The 21,220-nt window shown below is 46.2% G+C and overlaps 1 protein-coding gene across 3 annotated transcripts in view; it reads right to left on the bottom strand.

Annotated features, from left to right (window-relative positions):
• The window catches only part of LOC137666799 (uncharacterized), a 61,667-nt gene that overhangs the window by 11,756 nt on the left and 28,691 nt on the right, over positions 1–21,220 (bottom strand). The window contains exon 4 of one of the 3 annotated variants that reach the window (XM_068407044.1): positions 3,568–3,621. The exons of 1 other annotated variant lie outside the window; for it this stretch is intronic. In XM_068407044.1, the coding sequence (XP_068263145.1) occupies positions 3,568–3,621 (54 nt within the window). The remainder of the gene's footprint in view (positions 1–3,567; positions 3,622–21,220) is intronic. One more of the 3 variants, XM_068407052.1, reaches the window with a different exon arrangement.

The raw sequence follows: 21,220 nt of genomic DNA, 5'->3' as shown, positions 1-21,220 counted from the left end.
TCCTACACACGCTGTCACCTCCAATTTGTCTCTGCTTGCCTGCCTGCAGGGGCTGATTCTCCTATTGCATTATCCTTTACTGGGGGGGGGGGGCGCGGGGGGGCAGGGGGACAGAAGGGAGATTTTTTTTTTTTTTTAAATATTATTTTCTCTTCACTGTAGGCCCTGACCTCTCACCACTGCTATTCCTGAAAACATTTCAAACACAACTGAGCTGCTGCACATTTGAGAAGTTTATTAATCTCTGCCTTAATCTGTCTAGGTTCTTAGACTTGTCACATCACTGTCCCATCATCCCGCTCAAGAAGAACTGCTGAGCGAGTGGAAAGGCTGTAGCCTAACACCGCCCAAGCTGACCCATGGGAAGCTGAAGTACAGGGAACAGCGACAAGGTGGCACCTTAGTGTTAAAACAGCACATGGAGAAGCAAAACCCAGCCTATGTCACCTGCTTGAGAAAGACTCCCAAAGACCATGAAAATTTCCAAGGGCTGAAACTGTGTTTCAGTGCCACAGGCAAAGACACTGCCCCTCCATCTCACCTTCCCGTGGGAGACTCTTCCAGCAGAAGAGCATAGCTGGCATGATGCATGAGAGAGCATCACCTTGCGTCCTGACACGTCAGCAAAGCCCCAAGATGTCAAGGCAACCAAAACATTAGTCAGGAGGAGGGTGTTTTTAAAAGTACACATTATCTCACAACCACATGAGACATTGTCCTCACAAGAACGGAAATGCTTCGTTGATGTTACTAGCAGGTCACTGTCATCATCTGCCTCGCACAGGAAGGAATAAGCATAATCTTTTCGCCCTCAAGCTATTCAGCAGCAGGGAAAATGGGGGGAGAAAGCAGGGCTCCTTGCTTCAAATCCCCAGCATAAACCATCAGGCAGCCTGCCTGCTCCTCACACCAGTCCACTCACTGCATCTCCATCCAGTTTTACGCTGTCTGGATGTCGCTTGAGTTCAGAGGCTGTGTGTTCTTTACCTGTGCTGAAACAGGTGCACTTATGCATCAGGGCTTCTCAGGGCTACAGTGACAAAAGTAAACTGGTTCACATGGTGATGTTTCCTGTTCAGACACGCAGACAGATGCCTGCTTCCTCCTTTAACAGCTCATCAACCCATTTGCTGTGAGAAACCTGTCTTCATTTCTTCCAACGTCATCACAATGCCAAAGTCCCAACACTGAACCTGTGTCACCAGATCTTCAGCAACAGAGAACCAGGCCTCTCACCTTGCTTCCTGCTATCATCCTTTGCAAAAGACCACATTCAGTAGGGCCTCAGAATAGCCCTCCCAAGTGAACTAAGGTCCCTGGTGTGCTCTGACTCCATTACTAAGTGCTGGGCATGAGCCAGAAATCACAGAACGGTTGAGATTGGCAGGTACCTCTAGAGATAGTCTAGTTCAACCCCCCTCCTCAGAGCAGGGTCAGCAAAAGCATGTTGCCCAAGACCATGTCCTGACATGCTTTGAGTATCTCCATGGACAGAAATTCCACAGTGTCTCTGGGCAACCTGAATTTCCTGCGTTTCAACTTGTGCCTGTTACCTCGTCCTGCTGCTGTGCAACACTGAGAAGGAACCCTGTGCCAAGCATGTCTTACAGGCTGGACTGAGGTTTCCCTTTATACGATGAGAGCACAGCATATTTCAGAGGTATCGACCTCTCTCAGCTGCTTCCAGAGCTAAGGCACCTCGGCAAGGTATTCGGCTGGGGACCTGCTGCCTCCTTTCTAAGCTGGGTACACAAAAGTGGGCACTCACAATCATTTGAAAAATGGAAGCAAAAATGCTCCTTTACCTAATGGCTTTGCCACCATGACAGACCAACAAGAAACTGAAGTATCATATGCTATTGTCATGGAAACAACACAAGCACCTCAGGTAGAGATGCACTGTTGCAGCTCAGCAAGGTTGGCCAGAGAAGCGTGGATTCTGTGCCACCTGTCAGAAGGGTGTGCTCTCAGTTTCTGCTGTTTATTTTAGTGCAAGCTGACATGGGCTTAGTAGGGAGCGAAGGGATAGTTCTGCCTCTCAGATTCTCCAGGGGCACAAAAGTAAGCTGCAATAATGAGCTCAAGGTGTCAGAGGAAACCACCCCACAGAGGCATCACTGAAACCCCAGGGACTGGGGTACTGCCACCAAGCAGCACTGGAAATAGATGCAGTCCAGGGACATCCAGAAAAAACAGCGAAAGCACGTGGGACAGGCATAAAGGAAGGTGATAAACAAGTTGCACTAAAACTTTGCAACAGGATTAGACTGTCAGTAGGTCTGAAGGACAGGCATAGTCTGGGGAGAGCTCATGGGGCACAGGAGGAGAGAGCTCTACAGAAAACAACCCAGGCAGAAGCACAAGAGAATACATAACAGATCAGGATTAATTGTGCAATCAAAAGTATCAAGTCATTGTGGGGCTGCTGGAAGACAGGACTGAAGTGCCCTGGCAGAAGGCATATGAGGAGTTGAAGAAATACTGTCCAGCTCTGCACAAGGCTCTAGCTAGCCCTACCTGCTCCTTCTCCTCTCAAATACCAAATTCACCCACAAAGCAGCGATGGGCAGGGGCACCCAAACAGCATACCCATAAACAGCAGCAATTCTGGGTACACAAAGGCATCAGTCCCATTTCCTCCTGGGCGAGGTGTAAACCCTGAAGGATCCTAGTCTGCCATTCATCCCTCTTGCAAGGCTATAATTACTACCATAAAAGTAGCAGTTTTATCACAAAGGTTATGTGTTTTCTTCACCCTGATCTGTTTTTGCCTGTGTATCTCAAACATGTGGAGGATCATATGGGGCTCAGTGGACTGAGGCACTTGTTTTGGCTGCAATGTACAAGGTCATGCACATATCTCCCACAGCAGCATACAGCATTGACCAAAATAAAGCTAAGGTACCCACAAAGCAGATAGGGTTGGCTGAAGAGTCAGGGGACAGGGTACCAGAGACAAAGACTCAGAGATGCAGACAGCACAAACTACAAGCAGGAATGTTGAGCAAACCTAGTTCTGCTAGGTGTGCGTGCGCTCAAGAACGGGAGATGCTCAGACACTGCATTGTCATCCCAGCTACAAAGCCACCCAAGCAATCTAGCTCTCATCTGCCATCATCCAGTCCCACATCCCACACAGTTCTGCAGACACCAGTGCACCATGCAGGTACAGTCCCTTTTCCACAGCTATATACCAGTACCTCTCACCCCTACTGAACACCACTTGTTACCTCAGATCAGCACTTCCCTTGGCCAAGGATTCAAATGACACCCTACAGGACAGCTATGCATAACTGTATAAGCTCACAGCAGAGGATGTAGACTTTCACTCCAAGGAAGCTTTGAACCCATAGTCTCCAAAATGGAAAAGCCAATGTATTATTAGCCTCGTCAGCACCTAACCTAAATTGCACCTACAGTCTATACTCCAGACTAGTAACTTTTGTTATGCAGCTGATAATGCCACAGGCGACCTCCAGAAATAATCTTCTGGGTGTAGATGTTTGAAGAGTGTCACCACACATATGTGGAAAGATGAAGGAACGGCACCAGAAAAGGGCAACTTACATGAATTTTAATAACTCTAGTCTTCGCTCCACAATTCTTCTTGAGCAGCATCTTCTGAAAGAGAAGTAGAATCCAGCGATTAGTAGCAGTAGCATAAGGGAAGAGAGAGAGAGGTTTTAGGGAGTCTCTTTTCATCAGCATTTGATTAGTAAACAAGATGGATGGATGGTTAAGTGAGATATGAAAGACTAAGAATTACCAGAGGTGACCATCAAGTAATCAACCTAATCTAAGACTGTCTCACTCAACCTGCACAGAGTCCTCTGGCAGTGGCTGATACCCTGGGGTTTAGAAAGAACATACAAGAAATTCCACATAGAAAGAGACGGAACAACTGCCTAGAAGGAAGTTTCTTCCTAATTTCTGTCAATTAGTGGTTAGACTCTGCCCTGAAGCAGGTGAATTTATCTGCCTTTTATGAAAAAAAATAGTCTATTTAATGTAAATGTGGATGTTCCCATTATTTATTTTCACTATATTTATTTAGAATTAAAAAACAAGGTAAAAAGCACCTGCCCCCAGCCCTAAATCCCTTTGCCATATACTGTAAGAGCCGTTAAAGTTGTCATAACACATGAACCACACAACTTAGCAAACAGGATATACTTAAAACAGCAATTACTCTGTGTAACTACGGAAATAAACAGGTGAGTTGCAGCTCTGTTCCAGTTCTGAAGCAGTGTTTTGAAAGTTGGCAAGTGAGTAAAATCTTTCTTTCCCATCAAAAAATTTCCAAAAAATGACTCAAAGTGAAAAAACAAGGCTTCAAAAGAGAACAGTTTTTCCATAAAAAATACTTCAACTACATTTTTCATAGTGAAAAGCTTGGTGGTGGAGGCATGTCAGGAAGAAACTTCTCCATCAGCTTTTGAAAGAAATAGATTTTCCTAGCTCCTGACTGTTTTCTACCCTTTTCCAGTTGGAAAGCTGTGTGAAGTGTGGGAAAACACTCCCCACTACCACCACCACCCTCCCACTTTTAAAAAGCAACTGAACATGTTTTTCAGATTAAGTTCTTAACACAAAAGACCAGTGGAAAGACATGTCACCATCTTACCAATATGGATGGTAAATACAGAGACCTTTCTACTTCCTCTCTCGTTTTGTTTGTAGTCTTCCCGCTTTTTCCAGTAGAAGACAAGATAAAAGCAACACAATAGAACAGCCTTGGAAACTCAAAAAAGCTTAACAAAAAAGACCCCAAAATACACAAGCAATGCCCAAAAAAATCAGGGGAAAAAAAAAACCGCTAAACTGAAGACAGTGCTCAAGTGAAAGTATGTATTATTTTTTCCAGTAGAAAGTGTAGCTGGGGGGTGGGGGGAGAAGTCCCACTCCTCCACCACCTTCTGTCATTCTACACCCCATAAGCATGCCTTTGCAGTGCCAAACCACACAGCTGCCCAAAACCTGGAGAGAGGGTTGGAGACCCATGCACCATTCCTACATGCACCAGCCTCTTGAATCTAAAATCCAGCCCTCAGCACACTCACAGCCCACTTCCATGCCTGGAAAAGAGAGAGGCACCGCAGCAAGTCTTGAAACTTCTACGTGAGTAGTTCAGGGCCTGAAGAAAGTACTTTTCATTGTTCAAGCATGCATGGGGGAGAAGGAAGGTGCTGCAAGGATTGAACTTTTTCTCTTAATCCTTTTGCAGGTCAATCCTAATGCTACCTGTGTTATTCAAAGGGCTCAACAGTAGCCATGCCTGATGCCTCTGCCCCCAAGCCTGACCTGGCAGCACAGGCTGCCGTGTCAGCACAGCACCAAGGTTTCTAACCTAAAAGGACACAATAGGTCTTTGCACAAACTAGGCAGAAGGAGACACAGGGAACTGCTGAACAGAACTAGCCTGAGCCTGTGCTGTCCGACTAAGCAAGTAATTCTCCAGGAATTCCTATAAAACAACACAGGGCTCCATTCCCAGCCAAACTGCAAGGCAGTTATTCTAAGGCTGGTATTTACTGTGAGGTTACTACCTTTCTTAAGACCCCCCACAACCACACAGTGAAAAAGACTGAGGAGGAGGTAGAACTTGGTGGGGCCAAAAAACCCCAGGGATGCAGGGAAGGGCAAAGAGAGGAGTTGTGAGGTCTTGCAAAATTTTGGTCTCTCTGGAAGCTTTTCTTCTAGACTGCTGTGAAATGTTGGCTGGTGGGGATAAGGAAGGGTAAGCTAGATAGCTCAAGCCACAAACCCACTGGTGGGATAAAATGTGCCATGCAAAGTAGGGTCAAGCAATGAAAGTGGGAATCGGGACTCCTGATTTCAAATCCCACCCTTTGGGGGAAGAGCGCTGTTACAGTGGGACATACCCTGCCACATCCCATTTGCCTGCAAGCTGCATAGCTTTGGGCAAGACTCTCAGCTTCTCCATGCTGCTGTAAAGCTAAGCTTTACAGTGGTACTTGGCTGAACCACCCAAGGACAGAGCAAGGCTGTGACACCAAATTCCACAGTGCCTCAGTAGCACTACAGGATCCTCTGCTGAAAGGGAAGAAGTATCTTCAAACACAACTCTCAGCCAGGGAGAAAGTACACCACCCTCAAGTGCAGTCCAGCGGGGTCCAATGCCTAGCGAGGTCCCATCCACAGATTCCCCAATGACTCCATCAGGGTGCAACAAAAGATATTTCCCAACTACAAATTAGCAGAGGTAGCAAGACTTTAAATTTATTAATCCTGGCTGTCTATTAAAACACAGAGGGAGGAACAACAGAGACAGCAATTACAAGAAGATGACAAAGACTGACAGAAAAGCTTGAACTAGCCTGTGGGTGGATGGACAACCAGACAGACTCTACCAAGAGGAATTCAAGTGCTCAGCTGTATCCCAAGTCCTACACTTCTGGCAGAAAACAGAGGTCCTCTTTTAGCGATGCTGTCGTGATGAGCTTTAATCATATGAGGATCTTACCACTATTTGCACTTTTGCTGTCGTTCAAAGAGGTTGCATTGTGGAGCAAAAGCAGGATGCCCTACAGAACAATTTTTGTTAGTTAATAGTGATCTCTGGTGGGCCTCTTGATGGATTTAGTACTAAAATGAAAACATGACATCCCCTCATCCGCAGGCTGTAAGACTGAAGCATAAACCTCAGCAGAGGAAGCTCTCTGGAATTGCTGGGTTTTCCTATTTCTACTTAGACTGGAAATGGAGCAAGACCACTTGTACTGCACTCTTCCAGCTTCACTGCAAGGGTCCAAGATCATCATAAGAGATAAAACAGAGGGAGGGACAGAGAGCAAGCCAGCCATGTGATCCTGCAGCTGAGAATGAATAAATAGAAGGCCAGTTATTGAATGTTATTCTATTTAATCAAATTGCTTCCACCTCACTTGCAGCCACATGCTCTCTGCACCCAGCACAGTAAAGCCATGCTTTACAAAAAGTAAGTCAAGCATCTTTGTATGGTTTTCCATCCCTCGGTTTTCCCTCTCCTTGCCAAACCTGAGCACAGACTCTCGGACAAGGAAGCTAAAACGTAGTGCTGCCTAGCAACAGTCAGGGACTTTCCACAGCAGCCTCTCCTCATCCTCCCTCTGGAGGCCTCCACATCACAAACCAGCCACGAGATGCAGCAATTCATTAACTCCTATTTACACAGATACAAGGCAGAGCTGAAATAACACTTATTTGGCTACATGACTTGCAGCAGCCTAAAGCCAGGGGGAATGGCCTGTAAGAAAGGTGACACATTCAGTTTAGTAACCCTGGGATTATTCCTAACTACTAGGCCAATATGGAAGTGCAGTTTTATTTCCTCAAGTTATTTTTTTGGGAGCTATGACAAGGAGAAGAGCAGACATTTGCTGAAGGTCATGGAGAATGTTAGTAGCAGAGCTGAGAACGAATTGTTGGGTTTGGTTTCTGGGACTGTCTTCCATTTCCTTTTCTGCAGGTGGAAGAAAAATAGGCAGCATCTGTGCTCAGCCTCCCTATTTCAATTAAAAAGTCCCTCCTGTTGGTCTCCAACAGGACTGCTGGCATCAGAGCTGAAACCTACAGCTTGGGAGCACTATTATTTGCACAAACGAAAGTATATTTTATGATCTGCTGTGGCTTCTACTTAAAAGGAGGAAACGACATGACTAAGGAAATGTAAAGTCTTTTTGAGGGCACAAGAGTTACACTTCACTCTAAAAATAAGGCTGAATTGGAACATTTTAGGGTTAAACTCCTAGAAAACAGCAGAATCAGTTCAGACTAAGAATCCTCCCACCAATCTCACCTCCTGTTATACAAATACTCTCTGCTTATAACCCAGTGACTCCCTCCATCCTGGACCTGGACTCAAAAGAACGTTGCAGGAACTGGAAATGATCAGTTAGAGGGTTACACATTTACTGAATGACATGCTGTAAGAACCTCTGAACTGGCACGTGTGGCTTTGCTGCACATCACTGCCACATCAAAATACCACGGATATGAACCACCACCCCTTCTTCTCTTGAAGCACAGCTCTCTAGTCCAGCTTTGCTTCAGGAGACATCTCCAATTAAGTAGTAGTGCTCCAAGTCCTCTAACACTGACTTCAGCAGTTGTGAACTAACCCAGACAGTAAGTGGTGCACGCATGTATTTGCTAATGCACACAAGCTGCTGTATCCAGAACTATTGTATACAAACTGCATCATCCAGCCGATTGTAACATATATTAAAAAAAAAAATATAGGTACTCTTAATGCAAGGTCATTCTAGGAATCGGGGAATCCTCAAGGATGAATTTATGTCACACCACTGCAGTTCAAAAATAAATATTTAAAACTCTGGCAATGAACAGTTTAAAGGCAGGCATCACAGCTTAATTTTAAAATACGTAAGAGTTCGAACAGTCTCTTAAATCAGGGTACAATGCAAAATATCAGCTTGCATATTAATAAACACCTTTCATCTTACATCTGCTTTTTATATGCACATTTCTATTTTTGGAATGGTTTCATTTTCACTACCTCTGTAGGACAAAGCAACATCTCTTTTGTGTGCTGGTGGGTTTTTTTAATTATTTTTATTTATTTAATTTTATTATCTGATTGTAGTTTTAAACCTAAAGGCCTGTCTAGAGTTGGATGCAGTTTCACTACTACCATTTTTTTCAAACCAGTTTAGCCCATTTCAGGCAAGAGAGCATAGGAACTCTCAACTCAACTTAACTCATCATTTAATTTACAATAAATCAGCACACTTCATCAAATGCTACATACTGATATACAATCAGCCTGTTACAACTTAAGAATTTTGCAGGGATTTTCACTTGCTTAAGGAAAAAGATTTCAAAATTTTAAAAAAGTCTGTATTGAGTAACTGTGCTGTAACTTGACTCAAAGACCAGACTTTTAGAAGAACATCAAGCAGGCCAGAAGTCTGCCTTTCGTCAGTTTTGCTGAGGACCCTCCACAGAAGGGCTGGTGTGCTTTGACTGAAGCTATGGACATGTCTGTCACTTGCTGACATCTTAAAGCTCTTGACAGGATACAAAGTTTTAAGCAGACCAAGTTTTAAGAAGTCTCCTCAGTTCCATAACTCTTGTTTTACTTCCATGCTGTTAACGCTACCAGCCAGTTTGCCCAGAGACTTCCAGGAAGAACAAGGCAGACCAAGCTTGAACGTCTATCACAGAAAGTAAATATAGAAATAGACTGATGATGTTTTGTTTGTAAAAAGAACCGAAAGAGGAAACATTACAATGTGAGGAGAAACTGCACTCTAAGTCATAGCAGAAGGCTGGTGTGACAGGAGAAACCATGCTCAGTGATGTAATGTCCATAAAGGCAAAAAACAACAGAAAGGCAATGAAGCAACTCCATGGCCTAATAAGCAGAACGCTGAAGGGGCCTCAATAAGATGCTTCTTGTGACAGGGAGGTGAAGCTGATGCTAGTGCAGAAGGAACACTGATGTGTGAGCTCCAGCCCAACACCACTCCCAGGGCACACACCGACCTGGCTGAGCGAGCACAGCCCTATGGCCCTTCTCTCCTGGGAAGTAGTCTGAGAGCAAGAAGCCTGCTCGACCTCCTTCCCTACCAGCCCCCAGAGCTGGGTTTGGGTCAGAAGGAGCAGCCTTCCCCACCAGCTGGCTGCCGAACAAAGGCTGTCCCCTGCCCCACCACTGCTCAGGCAGGGAGAGCGTGCAGAGGGTTAAGGCACAGGGCAGGGGTGCAGCTGCAGTGCAGTGGGCAGATGAGGTCAGGCTGTTGCACAAAGTGGCTATTGTGTGGCACACTGCGGCTGTGGGATTCTGCTTGACCGAGTCCCACCTCCGTCCAGTCCCACTGCATGACACAGGGCAGACGGCCCAGGGGGCTGCAGGGGCAGGAGGCCCACAGCTGCTAGCCACCAGAGAGCAGGGAGACACGTATGCAGACAAACCAGCAGCAACCTCATGCTACCAACAAAGCAGGGGATTTCAGCAGGGCACTTTTTACAGCACAGGCTGAATTAAATGAAGGGGATCGGCTACCCCCAAAGGCAGGGCTCCCACAAGCCAGCCGTGCAACCCCACACAGCCACAGCCAGAGATCTACAGCGAGGATGAAGCTTTTGGTGCCTCCCCGACAGCTCCAGGCACCTCCACACTAAAACACCACAGCCCAGTGCCCTCTGCTTTTGCAGCCATCTCCCACCCAGGCAAGCAGTGCTCCATGTCCTCCATGCCCACACGGTAGGCTGTGAGGGAGCCAAGCCGTGGCTCCTGTCCTTTTGCCAACATGGTGATGAGTACTCTGCAGGGGCAAGGCCAGGTCTGCCCTTCCAATGCGTTTAGGATGATAACAAGCAAAAAAAAAAAAAACTTTTAAAGCTGTTTTGTAGGCTGGTTTTAGACTGGGTTTTTAAATTCCTTGGCACCAAGCAGTGCTGCTAGGGCATCAGCATCACCTCATAGCTTTGCAACACAAAAACTGTAAGGAAAAAGAGTAGGTCACAGGCTCCTACTTACTGCTGTAAAGCTGAAGCAGCTCCAGCTGACCTCACCCCCCAGCCAGGCTCAGGCTCTCAGGCACACATGACTTTAATCAGCAGAGAAACAAGGGGGCCCGACCCTCCCAGCAACCACCTGAAGGTACTCTGAATTTGCATCACTCCCTGCAGCCCTCAGCCAGGGATGCCCCATGCCAGAGGAGCACCCACTGTCTGGACCCAGGGGTGCAAGACCACTACTCAGCATGTCCACATGCCAGACAGACACAAGCTCCCTGCCCAGCCCCTGCAGCAGCACAGCACCAGGCCGTATTTCAGCCACGGCCTTAAATCACAATTATCATCTGTCACAGTCCGCAGACTGCTCAACCAGAAGTTAAACAGCCTCACAGCACTTTAAAATACAGGCTAATTCAAGTGGTTTGGCCAACAGTCCCCTCCTACAAAAACAAGCCCCAGCATCTGAAGACACTAAGCTGTGGTAATACTGTGGAATATCCTGAAAAGCCTCTGAACTCTTTAGAAAGTTGTTTCTATTTCATATTCAGTTTAATTAGTCATTAACACTTTTTTTTACCACATTTATCATCAATCTATCTGAAACCCCTGCAAAACATCAACACATTTGGTCTCTCAACACCATCATAAACGGCCCCCACCTCTATCAGGCAGGGGAGCCCCAGTTTTCCAGGCAACACCTCTGCCAGCAAGTGCCATGAATCTACAGCCTCCATTTAATGCAAACACTGACCACTTCGTGCCTCTGGACAGAGCAGCAGAGGAAATGCTGATTATTAAGTGAACACTGAGAATAAATTCAAATTAAAAAAGAAAACAGGCAAGGCCTTACCAAAAAAAAAAGTGTACTGTAGGGACTTGCCTGGGATCACACACTCAAATGGTGCACCATGAAAACCACAACAAAATAACTTCTGTGGTCACCAAAATCCCCTCCAACATAATGTCATTAGTCACCTCGTTTTGAGGGGCTCAGCTGTCATTGCTGAAGAGAAATGGGTGAGAGCCTACAGCAAATACAAAATGGCCCTGAACCACAGATGAAGTCTTAACTGTCAGAACAGCAAGTCAATCCCACAAGTGATCGCTCTCTAAACAAGCACAAGCCAGGCACATGTCCATTGCGGAAGGATGGGCAAGTGATCACTGCAGAGTGGCACCAGGCTGCTGGACCTGGTTGATGCCTGCTACAGAGGAGTGTTAGCCAAAGCCTGGCCAGCAAGGTCTGCCACCTGGCAGACCATCTGAATTCCCACTGCTCCCAAGGCCCAGAGAGCAGACAAAATTACTCAAATTACAGGCTGCTTTTTGAAGTTCTCCCTGAATTTCACACTAGAGCCACAGCTAATGCAGACACAGCTACCTGCTTACACAGTTATGGTCTAAGCAGACTCTCTGCCTCTCTGCAAATGACTTTGGTTTTCTACTGCTCCTCTGCCATCTTTGTGGCATATGGTCTCCAGATACGCTCTGGATCTGTACAGAAGCCCCATCCCTCTAGGCACAGATAATATGGGACAGATTTGCCCTGGCACTTTTACTGCTAGCCCTTTGGTTTGAACTTGGGGATGGAGGAAGCGAACACTCTGTATGAAGCATCTCTGGCTCAGCAGCCACTTCCCCTGCTGGTCTGGCAAAGTCTGAGTCTGCTGATCCACAGGGTACATCAGATGGTTCATCTATTCACTGCTCGCCAACCCCAAATCCCTCACAGAGTTTTCTTTGAGGCCTGGAAAAGATTCAAAGCTCCATTTGTGCAGGAAACAGACCTGACCAAAAACTCCAGCACCTGTGGAGTAACAAAAATATAAAGAAGGGGCAGGATTCATTAATTCCCTATCACTCATCTGCACATGCCAAAGCTACCAAAGTTCACATGCTGGGCTCACCCCTCCTGCTCACTAGAGGCTGGGAAGGGAGGAGGGGTGCGAAGGGACAGGGGGGTCTAGTTTCACAGCTGGCAGGCATGGTAGCCGCTCCTGACAAAAAGCATACAAGGCTTTTAATTCAGGGTTGCCAATGTGACTGTTTCCTCCCTTCATTCCTGGCCTTGGCTCCAAAGCTGTCCACAGGGAACATCCAGTCTAGTCTAACATATCATCTGATGTCTCTATAGTTTGTCTCACTTCTGCACTCCCAGCCTGCGACTGTTGACTGAAGCCTTGGCTTGGACGTGACTCCAAAGCCCTCCCTCCCCACTGACTTTTGCCATAGGCAGAGCTAGGGCAGAAGGCACGCTGCCTCCTGTGGCTTTATCCCATTCCCCTCAGCTCTGCTGCTGCAGCACATGAGAGATGGGAGTCCTGGGGGCTTGAAACAAGCAGCCCCAGACACTTCCACCATTTGCTGTTTAAATGCTGTCCCCAAGCACACCAAGAAGGGGTTAAGACATTAGCACAAGTCAAGCAATAGAGTAAACACCATTTCCTCTAAGCAGGGAGACACAGAGAGGGCTCTGAAAGTCACACAGTTGTATACCCTGGGAAAGAAGAAAAAAAAAAAATTAAATTCTGATAGGTACAGACTGTTGTCAGCTGTGATATTACAGGGACACAAAGAGGAAGAGGATCCACAGATGGCTGCTCCAAACTCAAAGGACACAGGCACTACCAGAGTGTGTGCCAGATTACCTTTACACCATTCTCAGCCAACAGAAAAAACTACAAGACACTGAATGCTCTGTGCAAGCCACAGGGCCTTGTGCATACTAGCCAGACAGCAAACAGCCTGGGCATCCAGGACATCAGATTTCTAGAAGAGAATGCATGCTTATACAGGTTCACCCTGGCAGAGGGAAGGATAGCTGTACACATGGCAGGTGAAAGAAAAAAAAGCAGCTCAAAATTGTTTCAAGTTGAGATTAAGTCAATTTCTTCATGTTTTTAGAGCTAACCTGTATGTTTCAGATGGTAATATCAAGTGTTTAAGGTTAAAGGTATAAATTCTTGGCCCTGAATGCCTGTTAGTCAGCCCAAAAACCTGCCGTAGAGGGTATAGTTAGCACAAGGGACTTTTCAAGAGGTATAAAAACCACATTGTATCTGTCTCTAATCCACCACAGAAAATGTCCAATGGAGATGAATAGGTTTGTCTGGGGAGAACCTGGAATATGCAACTTTTCAATAGATTCTTAGCCAGAGGGTTAGTCTTAGGGGAGCTTCTCAAAAATATGGCAACATGGGGTATACTCATTGCACTAAATCAGGAGAGGATTTTTCAGTGGCCAGGAAGGCAAGCATGGCCTGTTCTTCACAATGGAAACTTCAAAAGGTGACTCTGAACTGCCTCCCACCCTCTCTCTAGCTGAGTGCAAAGGACGTTATCCCATGGGAACCCTCGCCTTGGGTTCAGTTGGTACTGCTGGGAGAATTTACAAAGGCAACTTCAAGCAGAAAACACATAAGGTCACGTCTTCCGATGATAACTTGGATTTGTGGACCACGAAGAAACTTTGAAAAAGCCAAATGCAGACTGACTGCATAAACAGCTCTGGGAAGCCAAAACAAGCCTGTCTCAAACAAACAAGCAAACAACCCGAGCCACGGGGCTTGCTTGGGCTCCACAGGGTCTGAATGCAGGGCACACGGATTCCCACTTCTCCTCCCAAGACACACACACACATGTACATGTCATGTCTGCACAGCCCTGCAGCATATTTCAGCATCTTCTCCTTCCACATGACTATGCCTATTTGTGAAATCCCATTTGTTTGCATGAGCACATGAAAATAGTTTTACATAAACAAGTACTATATTAGAAACTACAGGCCAGAAGATGATTAACAAACCAGACCGACCATTTTTGTCTTCAAATAGACATCCGTGAAGTGGGAATAGTAGAACATTAATAACCACAGAGAGAAATGACGATGGAACCTAACTGTTCCCACATTCCCCACCCTACCACCTATTTGTCCCTCTGCTCCCCCATCCCACTGAACCTCACATACAAGTTAGTGACAAGGGAACATGCTGAAGTGGCTAGCTAGCTAATAGGATAAAGGCCTCTTACTCCAGTAGCTAATCCATTTATGCAGCATGTAACCAACCACTGCGCTTGGAGAACGTTCTCCCGTGCCCGCATCCAGCAGTGCCTGCCCACATCTGCCTCTCAGCACAACGCTACACAGCATACAGGGCCTGGGGTGGTGTTTGCAGGTTGAAGCTCAGAGCTTGTGATGGGGTTTGACCTACCAACTTTGAAAGGGCCAGCACCTAGGCCTGTACACATGTAAACAGCTTGCAAGGATTTCAGAAGAGCCAGTATCCCCCACCTGGTGCTTTGTCCTTCCTCTGAAGTAGGTATATGGTTCCCTTCAGCACTAGTGATCAGCACTCATGGATTCTGATACCCTGTTCCAACCCCTTTGTTTACACCCTCATGGCTGCACATGGCTCAAGATGGCACAGAGGCTGGTCCAAGGGAGGCCTCCCCAGTGCAAGAAGCAATACAACCAATTCAGCAAACAGTGCTTTTCCCTGCACACTTCAATGCGCTGAGCCTCAGCATCTCCACTTATCCATGGGTGCCAGCACAGGATACACATTACTCCTGCCAACTTTTTGAACCTCCCCTTTGCAAGAGCAGTGATGTGCCAGCTCAGAGCCAGAAGCAGGCCACTACCCTTCTAAACAGGTGTTAGCACAGCACAGCAACCCTTAGAGCTGTGCTCAAAGCTGTCCACAAAGGACTAGCTGGAGAACTGCTGACCTCATGTATGCCACTCCATTGTCTGCATCAAGATCTACTTTCCAAATAACTGGAAATAAACCTTCAACTCAATAGCCTGTAAGATCCATATCAGAGCCTGTATAACACATGCCAGTGCTCAAACATCTGCATCAATTTTAACACACAAATCATTTTGGTGTTTCCTTTTTTCAGTTCAGGATTTTGGCCAGTCTCATGCTTACAAAATGGTCATGTCCTCTGACCAAGAGAGCTCATTCACCCACCACACTAGAGAAGGGCAAAAGTTCAGATCATCTTACAGAATCACAGAATCAATCAGGTTGGAAGAGACCTCTGGGATCGTCGAGTCCAACCATTGCCCTGACACCACCATGTCAACTAGACCATGGCACTAAGTGCTATGTCCAGTCTTTTCTTAAACACATCCAGAGATGGTGACTCCACCACCTCCCTGGGCAGCCTGTTGCAATGTCTAATGACCCTTTCTGAGAAGAAATGCTTCCTAATGTCCAACCTGAACCTCCCCTGGCAAAGCTTGAGGCTGTGTCCTCTTGTCCTATCGCTAGGTGCCTGGGAGAAGAGGCCAACTCCCACTTCACTACAACCTCCCTTCAGGTAGTTGTAGACTGCAATAAGGTCACCTCGGAGCCTCCTCTTCTCCAGGCTAAACAACCCCAGCTCCCTCAGCCGTTCCTCATAGGTCAGACCCTCCAGACACTTCACCAGCTTGGTTGCCCTCCTCTGGACTCGCTCCAACACCTCAACATCCTTCTTGAAGTGCAGGGCCCAGAACTGGACACAGTACTCAAGATGCGGCCTCACCAGTGCCAAGTACAGAGGGACGATCACTTCCCTAGACCGGCTGGCTACACTATTCCTAATAGAGGCCAGGATGCCATTGGCCTTCTTGGCCACCTGGGCACACTGCTGGCTCATGTTTAGCCGGCTGTCGATCAGCACCCCCAGGTCTCTTTCCACCGGGCCGCTTTCTAACCACCCTTCCCCCAGCCTGTAGAGCTGCATGGGGTTGTTGTGGCCCAAGTGTAAGACCCAGCACTTGGTCTTGTTGAACCTAATGCCGTTGATCTCAGCCCATCTATCTAACCTGTCCAAATCCCTCTGTAGGGCCTTCCTACCCTCCAGCAGATTGACACTCCCACCCAGCTTGGTGTCATCTGCAAATTTACTGAGGGTGCACTCAATTCCTACGTCTAGATCATCTATAAAGATATTGAACAGCACCGGCCCCAGAACTGAGCCCTGGGAAACACTGCTAGTGACCGGCCGCCAGTTGGACTTTGCCCCATTCACCATCACTCTCTGGGCTCGGCCATCCAGCCAGTTTTTAACCCATCGAAGAGTCCACCCATCCAAGCCCCAGGCAGCCAGTTTGTCTAGGAGGATGCTGTGGGAGACAGAGTTGAATGCCTTACTGAAGTCTAGATAGACTACATCCACAGCCCTGCCCTCATCTACTAAGTGGGTCACTTTGTCATAGAAGAAGATAAGGTTGGTGAAGCAGGACCTGCCTTTCATGAATCCATGTTGGCTGTCCCCAGTGCCCCGATTGTCCTGCATGTGCCGTGTAATGGCACTCAGGATGATCTGTTCCATCACCTTGCCTGGCACCGAGGTCAGGCTGACAGGTCTATAGTTCCCCGGATCATCCTTCTGGCCCTTCTTGTAGATGAGCGTTACATTTGCTAATTTCCAGTCAGCTGGAACCTCTCCAGTTAACCAGGACTGCCAGTAGATAATAGAGAGTGGTTTGGCAAGTTCATTTGCCAGTTTTTTCATTACTCTGGGGTGAATCCCATCCGGGCCCATAGCCTTGTGGGTGTCCAATTGGCACAGCAGATCACTAACCATCTCCTCGTGGATTACAGGGATCTCATTAAAAGAAGAGTGAACAGAAGTACAAAGGTAGACCTGAATGTCTCAAGGCCATTCATCAAGATCCTCTGTGCAGAGAAAGGTTGATAATAAAAGCAAAAATTTATACCACCTTTACATGAATAGTTTTGAGGGTGTTTGAGTGATTTGGATGCTTGCATCTGGAAAGCAAAGGAACCAATGTCTCAACTCAGTACAGAGTTTTATACCGTGGACCAAGCAACGTATGTAAGTCTCCCAGTTGCAACAGTAGTTACACTGCTGCTTTCTACTTCTAACCTTACCAGCAGCCACATTACGAGATAGCGATCTGATTTCTTCCAGCTTCTTGTGGTTTACCATTTCACTCATCTCTAGGGTCTTTTCACAGGCTGTTTAGCATAACTGCCCATAGTAAAAGACTCTGCAAAATGCAGGCGGGAAGAATTAGCACATCAAAAATGCCTTTTACACTTCTTGTAGCAGTCAGACTTGAAAAGAACATTAGGTGTATGATGAAAGAAAAGATACAAGACTACTAAAAAGATGTCATACAGAAGTCTCTGCTCAAAAAACGTTTTCCAAGAGCACCACTTTCACTGCCCATAACTACACCCATTCCTCTAACAATATTTAGAAGCTAACAGAGCTGGCTGTGTTATTCAGAGGATGCCAGGAAATTATATTAAGTTGAAAACAAGTTAAGAGCTTGATTTGATAGGACAACAAATTCAGAACTACAATGAGCATACACGTATCATGAACTCACTGTGCTATTTCAGTCAGAGCTCTGAACAAAGCACCACAGCTTAGGTTTCAAGACTTACATTAAGGTATGCTCAATATACAGTCTTATCTGGCCAGGTACACCATGTTCTTCTGTGAGGCTTGTCTGTCTTTCCTGCACATATAGCAAACAATAGCAGTAACAGGCTTTGCTGAAGAAACCCAGGGCATTCCCTGACCTATGGCAGTTTCCCCAGCTGCAAATCACATCGCCTGTAATGTAATAAGTAATGGGTTTACAGCAGTGAGAACACCAGACATCTGACTGGCTCCATTTTAAGGATATTTCTATCTATACTAGAAACTGCACAGATCCACTAGCTTTGCAATTTGGAAGATGATTTGTCAAACTATGTCTTGTTTCTTAATCGTATTATGCCCATATACTGTCACGCCAGAGCCTATAGGTGTGCCTCATGAGCCTCTGAAGCGATACGCAAGATCGGGGGTTCCTAAAGTCTCCACTGGTAGGTGAAAGACTTATAAGCATGCTCGTTTTTGACAGCATAGATAATAAGACTGCACAATAACTTGCAAAGCAATTCAGGGTTTTATCCTTTGTATAACTGCTCAACCTATTTTTTTTTCCATAATCAAACACATGATGGTGAAATTATATCTTGCAAGGATATGCCAAGATTTTAAAATACAAGCACATTTTTAGAATTAAAAATATAGTTTGCCCTAGCATAGACACGACCACAGACTTCATTTACATTAAGCTCCTAATGCTCTAGAGGATCCTCAGTTTTGCAAATTCATTCCCATGGAAATTGCTTTGCATGAGCAAGCAAAGTCCAACAGGAGATTGAAAAGATTATTTTCAATGAAGAAAACCAGCAAACTTAATAAGGTTTCTCTTAAGTATTTTCATTTGTGCTTTTCTAAGTATACCTGTGGTCCCCAAGACACCTATGCTTTTGAAACCTTGAATTTAGAAAAAATGTAATTACATGTTTTTGGCTTGGAGAGGACAGGTTCATGTCTGACTTATCAGTCATCATTTCCTCAAAACCAACTGCAGCTCAACAAGAAGTGCATATCTGGGAACACAGCTCTGGAGAAGGGCAGGAAGTTTTAGAAATTAATATTCTCTGGTTTAACTCAATCTCCATCTACATGAGAAGTAGATGCCTCTATTGAGTGCTCCTCCTGTGAGGTGAGCTGTGGACCAATGCCCAAAACTCCCATTGACATCAACAAGCTGAAAGAAAGCGCAAGCAGAGCCCAGCAGTGCTGTTCTCATGTGAGCCAACAATGGAGTGGCTATTCAGAGCTCAGGCAGAAAACCAGAGCTAAGCCCCAGCCCACGCCAAGGACAGCTGTGTTCTTGACAGCCAGGCTGGCTATTCTACCACACCAAAGCTTGTCTCAAAAACAGTATTTCCTAGAGTGTTTACTCTAGTCATGGGCTTGGCCTTAAAAGCTCAGCCAGCTTCCGCCTACTGAACAGGAATGGCTGCTGCATTTTCAAGTCTCAGACATGTTTCAGGACAAGCTGCTTGCTTGCAGTCTGCCATCACAAAACTGGAGGACAAATGCCCAGCATTAATAGTTAATCTGCACCATCACATGACTGCCCTGTTTCTGGTGTTTCCAAACCTGCACTACCGCCTCCGTCCTTCATTCTCATTCACAGGCAGTGCCTCATGGGGTCAAACACCAGTGCCAAGTTGTGCTGGGTGAGGAAGGTGTCCTGCTTCAGATATACAGGGCTAAGCAGTGCCAGTGCAATGCAAAGGGAAAAACAAGCTCTTGTTTTCCATTCCTTGCTACCATCACTTCTGTGTGGTACTTTGAACAAGCCTCTTACCACGTGATTTTTAAGTAGCAGCAGCCCCTGTTATCTTGTGGGTGCTGACATCTAAGAGACTGGTCACTTGTGTTAGTGCTTAAGCTGGGAATTCAATGCTTAGTGGTGGTGGTAGGGTAGGAATAAAAGAAAAAGCCTAACATCTCTCTCCTGCTCATTTCAGTTTCTTAATCTATATAATAAAGTCAGAAAAGCAAGCAGAAAACTGCCACCACCATCACACACTCTCTGTACTACATGAGGAATAACCAGCTTGGTTCTAAATAGCTATTTACCCTTTCCAGTCTCCTCAAGCTCACCTCACTGATCCTCTGAAGAACTAAACTGTAAAGCTTTCTCCTTTTCAGGGGTTGCCATCATAAGCAAAAGATGTAACTTATCATGCCTGAAGAGAGATCCATTAATCCACAGACCAAATACAACATAGGCAGTGACAGCATATGGTGAAGCTGCCTGCAAACTCCTTTTCTCCCCAGGCAACGATGAGATATTTGTATCACAATGAGCCACATGCTGAGGGAGGGAGTGGGAAGGGAGAAGTATCTGGCCAACTCAACAGCCACACTGGGACCCAACCCAGGCAGCCCTTCTAGTCCAGACACACCAAGGCTGGGGGAGGTGAGGACAATCCAGCCCTATTCCAGAGGTGAGCACTGTAGAGAAGGTCCTGACCTTCACTTCCAAGCAACATCTACTAACTGGTCTTGCCAGAAAGCATAAACAGGTTGCAGCAAAACTTCTTAATCTGCCAGGCCCTCGAGGCTACTTGGGCTGAATTCAGAGAGTAGGAAAGAAAACGTGCCAGCATTATCCTTCTGCACTGTACTGTGTCAAAACAAGAAACAAAACATCCTGTGGAAAACCTTCTTCAAAAAGGACCCACAACAGCTAACACACAAGAGACAGAATAGGGATATGCTGCAGGATGGCTACCCTTGGGACAGCTACCCTTGTGTATCCAACCCAGCACCTACTCTGTGACTGCCATTCACCCCACCTCAAATCACATTTTAACCAGTTGTGTTGTTGCTGCAGTTAGGATCTCTAGGTTTTGCTGAGTGATGTTTTCTGTGACCTGCTAGCAACCCACCATAAACCACTGCCAGTAGATATGGGAGACTGGGCTTTTCTTTCTACTAGTTCAGTAGGAATTATTCTCTGTGGTACTTTGAGAGAAAAATGCTAGAGATCAAGACCGCAACCTTGTCCATTCACATGCAGAGATTCTGGCAGCTGCTTTCAGGTGAGAACACTTTTTCTTGTCTTCCCAAATTTGCTCCCTCCAGGCCCGCCTACCTACCCCTCAGAGTCACACCAAGAGTTTACGCCTCACACAGTATCACCAGCAGCACTCAGGACTTCTCCCTAAGTCACATCCCAAAGCCAGATGCCAGTGGTGCCCATATGCCCATTTGATCTCCTCTCTCTGGTCTTCAGCCAAAGAATCAGCTTTAGTCTAATACCTTCTTACCAGGCTTTAGAGCTTAGAGAAAAAAGAAAGACAGCAGGGTTGGGAAGGTAGCCAGCAAGCCTGCCAATCTAAATGATAAGCCA

This window comes from Nyctibius grandis, chromosome 1 (assembly GCF_013368605.1).
Source record: "Nyctibius grandis isolate bNycGra1 chromosome 1, bNycGra1.pri, whole genome shotgun sequence".
Taxonomy (NCBI): Eukaryota; Metazoa; Chordata; class Aves; order Nyctibiiformes; family Nyctibiidae; genus Nyctibius; species Nyctibius grandis.
Note: the sequence above shows the minus strand (reverse complement) of the source record. Positions and strands in the feature narration are given on the sequence as shown.